This window comes from Parasteatoda tepidariorum, chromosome 3 (assembly GCF_043381705.1).
Source record: "Parasteatoda tepidariorum isolate YZ-2023 chromosome 3, CAS_Ptep_4.0, whole genome shotgun sequence".
Classification (NCBI taxonomy): domain Eukaryota; kingdom Metazoa; phylum Arthropoda; class Arachnida; order Araneae; family Theridiidae; genus Parasteatoda; species Parasteatoda tepidariorum.
Genome location: NC_092206.1, coordinates 56,570,972 through 56,579,912, shown reverse-complemented (window position 1 = coordinate 56,579,912; position 8,941 = coordinate 56,570,972). Strand labels below are relative to the sequence as shown.

General features: G+C 27.6%; 1 protein-coding gene across 2 annotated transcripts; it reads left to right on the top strand.

The window, feature by feature from the left end:
* Nucleotides 1-335: 335 nt before the first annotated feature.
* Nucleotides 336-8,721, top strand: LOC107437779 (small integral membrane protein 14). Of its 2 annotated transcripts, none has more exons than XM_016049882.4 (5): nt 336-626; nt 4,179-4,259; nt 4,340-4,388; nt 4,707-4,855; nt 7,418-8,721. In XM_016049882.4, exons 2-5 carry the CDS (start codon nt 4,188-4,190, stop codon nt 7,454-7,456), a joined length of 309 nt encoding a protein of 102 aa, XP_015905368.1. In that variant the 5' UTR covers nt 336-626; nt 4,179-4,187; the 3' UTR covers nt 7,457-8,721. The 2 variants fall into 2 exon arrangements, with proteins under 2 accessions (XP_015905368.1, XP_071034775.1); XM_071178674.1 differs by having other exon boundaries at nt 619-747.
* The last annotated feature ends 220 nt before the right edge of the window (nt 8,722-8,941 follow it).

Below are 8,941 nucleotides of genomic sequence, written 5' to 3'. Positions count from 1 at the left end.
GTTCTCCTTTGGGTTAGAGCCTCGCATAAGCGAGATATTGAATGACAGGACTTCACGCTGATCAATAAAGTACAGGGTTGAACTAGTGCCCCTGAATTAGATGATTTTATAGGTTCAATGCATTTGCATTAAGGGGAAGTTAAAAATGCCTCTTATGGTACTTCTATCTGCTAATATTTTAATGAACCACCGTCAGGAATAAAACGAATACAAATGTGGCAAAATTCAAATGCGTAGCAAAGTTATTCAAAAGAATTAAATTGAATATTATTTGACACAGTTCTCTCTAGATGGCGCAATCGAAAAAATTTACTCATTTCTGATTGGATCACACTTACATTATTGATGAAAGCGATTCAAGTCTAGAAACGAATCACCACACGACAACTCAGGCCAGACATCACGGAAGATGTAGTTTTTGTTTTGTGGATTTTTTTTTATTCATTTGTTTGATTAATAAGAATCAGCTAGCTAGAGGTAAACCTCTCGATACGTACGTGTCATAACACTAGTGGCTAAAAAAAATTTAGCTCTGTTTATTTTGATAATCTATTAGGGATTTCTTTCAAAACACAATTTGACGTTTGCTGTTATTTCTATCATCAAGTTTGTTGGCTTAAATAAAGGTATGTATCTGAACTTTATGTTATGTTTTGGAATTATTTGAAAAATTATTACGTGGATGTATTAAAATTTTTTTAAACAAGGATTTTATAAATATTTTTATATTTTGGGTGTTATAAATAGGTGAGGTGTATCTGTTTGGTCTAATATGTTAACATATAGTATTTATCATTATGTTAATCGTACATTTTCTTCAAAATTTATATAAGACGACTTGTCAACAGGAAAGTTTCCCTAAGACATTAAATATATATTTATTCTTTATTTATTGTTTAGTAAATTACAAGTTAAGTTATTTATGTTATCTTATCTCAGAAACATATGGAACTAATTCATTTGTTTACAAGTGATATTATTGTTTTCTTTAGGGAAAAATGTGGCACAATTTTTGTTTTTGTGTCAGCTGCTACATTTCGATACGTAATTTTTACAAAATATCATTCATATAAACCAACTGTATATAAACAATTGACTATAAGGATTCATTTACTTTTTATTATTGTTTACTTATTTAGATGAAGTGTAAAGCGATACTGATTACGTGGTATTTTAAATGTTTATCAATATTCGAATTAACACCATTGATTAATCTGTTAGGTATTTATTTTGTTATAAATGTGTTTAATTTATGGTACTTATAGTTTAAAAATGCATAGCAAATAAATAAGTTAATTATAAAGTTTTTAATTAATTTATTATTTTGTAAATTTTTTAAGAAATAAAAATTTAGAAATTCACGATTACATAATATTATGCTGAATTTTTCTTGTTCTATTAAATTAAAGATTTCCATTTCCTTGTACTTTGCTAATATTTATTAATTTAATTCTGCAAAATAACTGCTGTCAAAATTGGAATATATTTGGATTTTTTTTATAATTTTTGGTATTGCAAACACTTGAACTTGAGTTTTCTAGATTATGCTTTTATGAATGTATATTTTATAAAGAAATATAAATATTTTGTTATAGTCTGCAGAATGCCGAAACTCAAACATATCGATTGACATCATGCTTTTATTATGTTCAAAAATTTTCCATATGGTGCTGTGGTGCCAATTACAACTGCTCAGGCTCAAAGTGGATTTAAAACTTGCAAATTAAAAAAAAAACATATAGAGGTTTCCCAATGGTGGCTATCAATTACACATTTCGATCATGTCCTCTTTTATATCTGTTGCCCGAAAGTTGCTGAGACTTTGCTATTATTTTGCCATTGATCATGATATGAAAATATTCTTTAAAATGGACTCAAGCAAAGGTTTATTTTTGTTAGAATTTTTTCAGAAGAGTCTTTTTTTTCTTCTCAAAACCTCAATTTAAGCAATTAGTTTACAAAATCTTTTTTGCTACCAACATAATTTAAAATGCTAAAAGTTAATTAAACCTTTATGTTGCAATTAATATTGTAGTTAATTTCAAATTATGTCTTCTGTTATTCTATATTGATAAAAAAAAATTAATAGCTAGATGTCTGAAGAGAATAATTTTCAATCATACTAAATATTCAAATGGGTATCGTCCATACATAGTATTATGGATACAAAATTAGGAAGTAAATAAAAATTGTATATTATGCAAAGCTTATTAAATGAAAATAAGCTACTGCTTTATGAGTATTTATATTCGATGGTATGTCTAATTTTATAGTAAAAATATGCGGTACAATGCTACTTTATCTTGCAAAATGCTATCCGCGGATATAGATAAAAATTTTTTTTTAAATGTTCAGAAAAATTTTGTGAACATTTGAAGTATCTTATTGAAAAAATAGTTTAGCATTTATTGATTGATTATGCAATTCCTATTGAACAAAAATAAATGAGCAAAACCAAATAAAAACCGAAGCATTATAAAAAATAATAATCAAAACTCAAAGCATTTTTATATTAAGGAAATTATTGACTTAATATGTTAAAGAAAATTAAAACACTCATAGAATCTGTCCTAAAAAGGTCTCTGTCATATTAATCCTTTATGCCGTAAGACTCCTGGAATTCTAAGTATTTAATAAAAGTAGCAATATCCTTTCTAGGAGCCACTCAGGTTATTTAAAAAAGGGAGAAAAAAAATAATACTGGTGTGCATGTAAGGAGCATGTTTTAATAAAGTATAAAAAATTGTGAATTATTTATGATGAAGCTGCATTAAATTTTCTTTTTTGGTGTCGTTGAAAGTTTGAGGGAAATGAAAGAAATTCTACAAATTAAAAAAAAATCTTACATTCCTACCTTAGCATGATAGTTGTTGAAAAAATTGTTTGATTTCAGATTTAAAAAAAATTATTTTTTCCTTTCATTGTCTAGAATAGTTAAATTTTAAAATAAAACTTTTTAAGGATGTGATTATGGAATATTTTTCATGAAAATTAACACAGAATTATTTAATGTTGTATAGTTAAATAATTAATTGATACGATACGCTTGAGTAACTACATAATACATTGGAGTTTAGGGGTGGTCAACTTGAAATGGCATTTTCTATCACTAAAAGAAGCATTAATATTTATTTAGTAAACAAAAAGTAGAGGACCAAAATTTCAGTTTTAAACTGATTTTATGTAAATTTAAATTCAATGGAAAAAGTCCCAACAAAATATTCGTAATTTATTTTTTAAATGCAAAGAACATTTGCATTTTATGGATGATCTTTCTTTTCCAGTTCTCAGCTTTATCTTACTTTTCAATGTCATTCTTTATCGATGTGTATTTGAAAATCACATATAAAGTTTCTAAGAGCCAAATAGTTTTAAATGAAATACTTTATTTTATAATGAAGAAAATAGTAATTCGATTTAAAAAGGAGGTAATATTATGTTACACCACTTTTTTAAATTGTTCCAGCAAGCATTTTTACTATAAATACCACACTTTTAATGTATGCAATACAATGTTTTGTGCTGTTATGTAGCGAAAATTCCAGAAACTTGGGAAGTACTCCTAGATGCACTGCTGTATCTGCAGGTACTTATTAAAAATAAATTATTCACTAATTAAGTTTTTTTAAAACTACTAGTCATTTTGTTTTACGGTTGGGTGTGTAATGATGTGGTCGAATTGTCATTGCTGTCACTATGCCATGTAAAAAATTTAATTTAAAATTAAGTATAAGTAAATAAGCAAAAAAAAAGACGCTTCTAATTTAAATAAATTCATTTAACATTATTTACAAGACTTGGTCTCAACACGAGATGTGTTGATGCTGGGTAATATTTCCAAGTTAAAAAAGTTGTGGGGAGGAATTGTACTTTGAAGTACAGGGATAGATTTCTCGATTTTGTTGCAATGTCACAGTTTTAAGGACTTTCTGCTTGAAGATAAGGACCTATCTGGAGAATATACCATGTAACAGTCTGATGAAAAATTTCTCCCTTGGAAAAAATTTGGCTTTTCCCTATGTTGCCTCAAGCTATTAATTTAAAGTTTTAGTAAAGTGCAGGTTATTCATTTTGAAAAAGCAATGAAGTAGATATGTGATATTTTTTAATGTTAGTACTTAAATTTTATTAGTGAACTCGTAATTATTATTAAATTAATTTAAAGAAATTTCTTGCAGAAATCCAATATGGCTGACAATTTTGATCCCTGTGAATGTGTTTTCTCTCATGAAGGAGCAATGCAACGTCTTATATCCCTGGTATGATTTGAAATTGTTTTTAGGAAGTAATTTCATTTTTTTAGTGACATAAAGTTAATATTTTTTTTTTCTTTTTATAGCTACGAAGCTCTCAAGGCTATTGTACCACTGAAGAATGCTTTACTAATCGTAAGTATTTGTTTTGAGATATTGTACTTTTAATTAATTTCTCATTTCAAGTTTTTCAAAAAGCTATTTAGATAGCTCATTATCTTTAAAAGTTTATGCACATGAACTTTGTTAAATAAATTTTTACTAGTAGTATTTAAATTTTGGTTTCATAAATTTGACTTTCAAAATTTAGAAACTTCAATACTTTTGACTCAACTAGGTTTTAAATATTGTTAACCTTTTTTAAAATTTTATTAATATCAATTTCTATTTTTAATTCCAGTGAGCTGTCAATGAAGTATATGGTTAATATATATATTTTTTTAATCTCAATAGCTCCTGGCCCAACAGTATCTGAAAGTGGAGGAACTGATGGAACCATGATGATGTTCACTATGGGATGGTTGTTGTTGGCTCTAGTCTTGTATTTTATGCGCCCAGCTTCCTTATCTCTACGAGGAGATTCTAAGCCTTCGAACAATCAAGTAATATGTTATTTAAATTTTAACTATTTTATATTATTCTTAGTGTTGATAATTATCTATTAAAGTACAGAAATGGACAAACTTCAAAAAAAGTTTCTGTTCTATAAACAAGAATCTGCTCAGTGTCTAATCTAGGGATGTAACGAATATTCGGCCTTTTTGCCGAATATTCCGTTGGCAGAATATTTCCACCGCTCTCCTGTCTTATTTATTGGGACTATATTTCCCAGATTGTGGCTACCTTTAGAATGTGTTAATAATCCAAATTTGTCTAGGAGGAAAAATTGTTATTTGGGAAAAAGCTCTTTTATATGAAGATGTTTGTTAGATTAATCTATAACCTAATAATTTGAAGAAACTTAAGTCTCTGAAACTTCATTTATAGATAAACATTCTGTGCTAATTTTCAATATGAAAAATTTTTTGCTAATTTCAATATTAAGAATTGAGGTAGTAGTAAAAGTCTTCTGTGCCACAGATCCTGGGTTCGATCCTTGGGTCGGGCAAGGTTGACTCAGCCTTTCATCCCTTCAGTGGGTCGATAAATGAGTACCAAGCATGCTTGGGAACTAAACACTGGGGGTTCCGCATTCGGCTGACCGGAACATCTGCTCCTGCACCCACCCCAGAACCCAAGGTCAAGAAAACTGAGGTGGGCACAGTAGGCCTTGGCCCTCTATGGGCTGTCGTGCCACTGAGTTTAGTAGTAAAAGTTGTCCCATGGAATTTCATCTGTTAAGAGTCTTCAGTCTCTTTCAACATCTAACCAACTATCCTGTGAGATCAAATATTGTCTCAGGTTTGAGAAAAGCAGGATATGAAGCTTTTTTAGGTTCCTATGACTAAGGAATTACTTTTGTTGTGCAACAATGCCCATCTCAAGTATAAAAATGATTTAGAAGAAGGGAATAAAAAAAGGACAAATGAAGAAGGGGGGAAGCAGAAACTGCTGCAAAATTATGATTTATCTAAACTGTAAGAACTATATTATGAAGAAAATAAGAAAAACAAAACAACGGATAAAGCTATTTATTAATGCAACTAAAATATTAGTTTAAGTTTTGAAAAGAAAAAAAATTGTGAAGATAATTCCATGTCAGAGATTGTTGCGTGATGTCAAAAATTTAAAATCTTCTGGAACTGACTTAAAGACAGCAGCTTAAAAAACTCTTAAAAAACTTTAAGTATCACAGCTTATTTATTTTTTTGGGGGAAAATCTGACTAGCTTTTTTTCCTGCTAAAATTAAATTTTAGTTGATTCCCTTATATATCTAAAAAAATACCTTTTTCTTCCAGATGTTAAAAATTGTTAACTAAAATTAATTATACTTAGTTTTTGTGACATAGAGCAATTTTCTTAATGTAAGATATCTAAATATTTTCTTAGTTTCAAAATATTGAGAAAAATATTCTTTAAGGCAATGTTTATTTAAAATTCAGGTGAAAGCAAGTTGAGAATGTGGATTTTAGAATTTTTGGAAGCAGGTTGGGAATGCAAAATTTTGTATGCATTTTTATCCTTGTTCAAGCTAGACATATATTGAAAATTAGTAAAAAATCCTTATATTTATTGGCTATTAAGAACTAAGATTTAATGTTAAATATATATTGGTAAAATTTACTTATTTGTGAATTAAAAAGGTTTTACTTCCTCTGCAATTGAGTTATGTCTAATGTTCTGCAATAATTGCAAATGTTCTGCAGATATCCTCAAAACTTAGCAAGCTTTTACTAGTTAAATTTTACCATTCCTTTTTACTAAATTTAATTTTATTTTGCAGAATAAATTGCTCCTCCCTCAAAAAAAAAAAAAAAAAAAAAAAAAAANAAAAAAAAAAAAAAAAAAAAAAAAAAAAAAAAAAAAAACCCTGCATTAGTTAAACATAAAATCACTTATGCATGAAATTATGTACTTCAAAAACTTATTCTTTTGGTATTTTATAATTTATTAGTATTTTTAAGGTATGGTCAAAATGATATATTAATTATTATTTGTAATGGCTAGTTAAATATTAATATAAACAAAATTTACAGTGAATTTTTTGGTACATGATTTAACTATATTATACAATTGTTAAATCTTCAGTAATGACTATATTTAGAAAAAACTTGCTGCCCTGAGTCATACGGCATAATTCTCATGACGTACATTGTAAACATGAATACCAATCAGAATTGCATTTGAATTTTTTAAATAATATTTATACTACTACCTCTACTTTGTTAAAAAAGTAGTATCTGCAGTAGTTTCACTACTTAGCTTAAGTGAAATAAGCATTTAACTTTCACAACATCTCACAAAAGCAATGTAAAATCAAAGGTTTTAGGTTAGTCTAAATATTTAGAAAAGTATACTTGTATACGTTTTTAAATTACTGCGATTGAGAATGTGCAGATTTAAAATTGTTATTTTGTAATTTTAAAAGTTTTACAAAATAAATAACATAGCATGTTATTGATTGAGAGTGATATTTAAGTTGTGAATAGTTAATAAAAATAATGACCATAGTTTTATAATGACTAGCAATGGTGTTGTAAATTATTATATTTATTTTTCCCAGGGACCTAGTCAACCACCTCCTGACAGTTCAGTGCAATAATATGTTTATCTGCTACAAGAGATTTTATATTTTGGTTCGACTTCAATGAAGGACTCTGGCTTTAATGAATGCATCAGAAGAATGTTAAATTTTTATACACAATGTACTCCTTATTTATTACTGAATGCTGCAGTGCACTGAAGAACACATATTGTTCTCTATCCAAAAAAGGAAATTATTCCTTAATATTTAGCATTTTTCTGATGCACCATTTAATAATCATAAATCTGCAAAATAAGTTATCACAGTGATAATTTTTTCAAAAAATCTTTGCACAAATTTTCTGAAATTGTACTAAAAATGTTTTCTTTTTTTTTGCATTATTTTAGATCTGTGGTTCCCTAATCAGGATATTAACAAATCCTAATCCTGCTTATAGTAGTTTTTATATGTGAGAATTCACTGCCTATCTTAAAAGAGTGAAATGACTTTAGATTTGGCTATAAAATTTATAAGCTATGCAATAGGCGGCTCTACAATAATCTAAAATAATAGTGAAAAATTAATGTTGCTAAAATTTCTTATTATCATTCAATGTAACTGATTAATAATGAGAAAATGTAGACAGTACTAACTTAAATATGAAAATAGTTGAGATGAAATTTATGTCCGATTATCATTTACCAAATGTTAATTTTCCTTTCACCCCAAATTTCTGATCTCTTTTTCTTATTTTTTAAAAAATTTATATGATGTGTTAAGAAATTAGCAAGGAATTAATAAGAATCAAATGTAGAGAAAATGCTGGAAATTTTATATTCATTAGCAATTCCTTTTCACCATTGAAGGTTTCACTTGACACTGGGGAACCACAAATGTAGAGCATTCCATTCTAGAGTAAAATTTTCCTTATTTTAAATACACTGCGATGGGAGCAAACAGCTTGAATATAGTGTAAATAACTTGCACGAGTGTTTTTGGTCTGACCTAAATGTTATTTCTCTTACGCTGTGATCATAATCCGCATTTATAAACCGTGTGCTTATTATTTACTGATATCATTTATTATTTTTTTGCATTGTGTATGAACGCTTTTTAGCAAGATATTTAAACAAATATTACTAAGTTATTTCTTGTTATGTATAATTATAAATTTAAAACTGCTGCATGTAGTTGCAAATATTGTTATCCAAAGGATTCACATAACAGTTCCTTTGGCACTGTTTAAGGAATTTTGAGTTGTATTATATTTCTTGTATAAATAATGGTTTTGGTATTTTCTTTGTAAATTGTTGTATAATAATAAATTAGTTGTTAAAACTTTATTGCTGTTATTATTAATTGTAATAGTTTTTCAAAAAAATATATTTCATCTGAAGTATTTAGAGCTCAAAATAGTGTTACAAGCACAAGTAATTGCTTAGTTAAAAATTATGCCATGAACATTTTAAGGTTAAATAGGCTTGTTTACCTGGAACAATTTTTTTGTCTCGTTTTCTGTTCCACGACATGTTAGATTGAATTATAGATAGATTTGCAATCAGT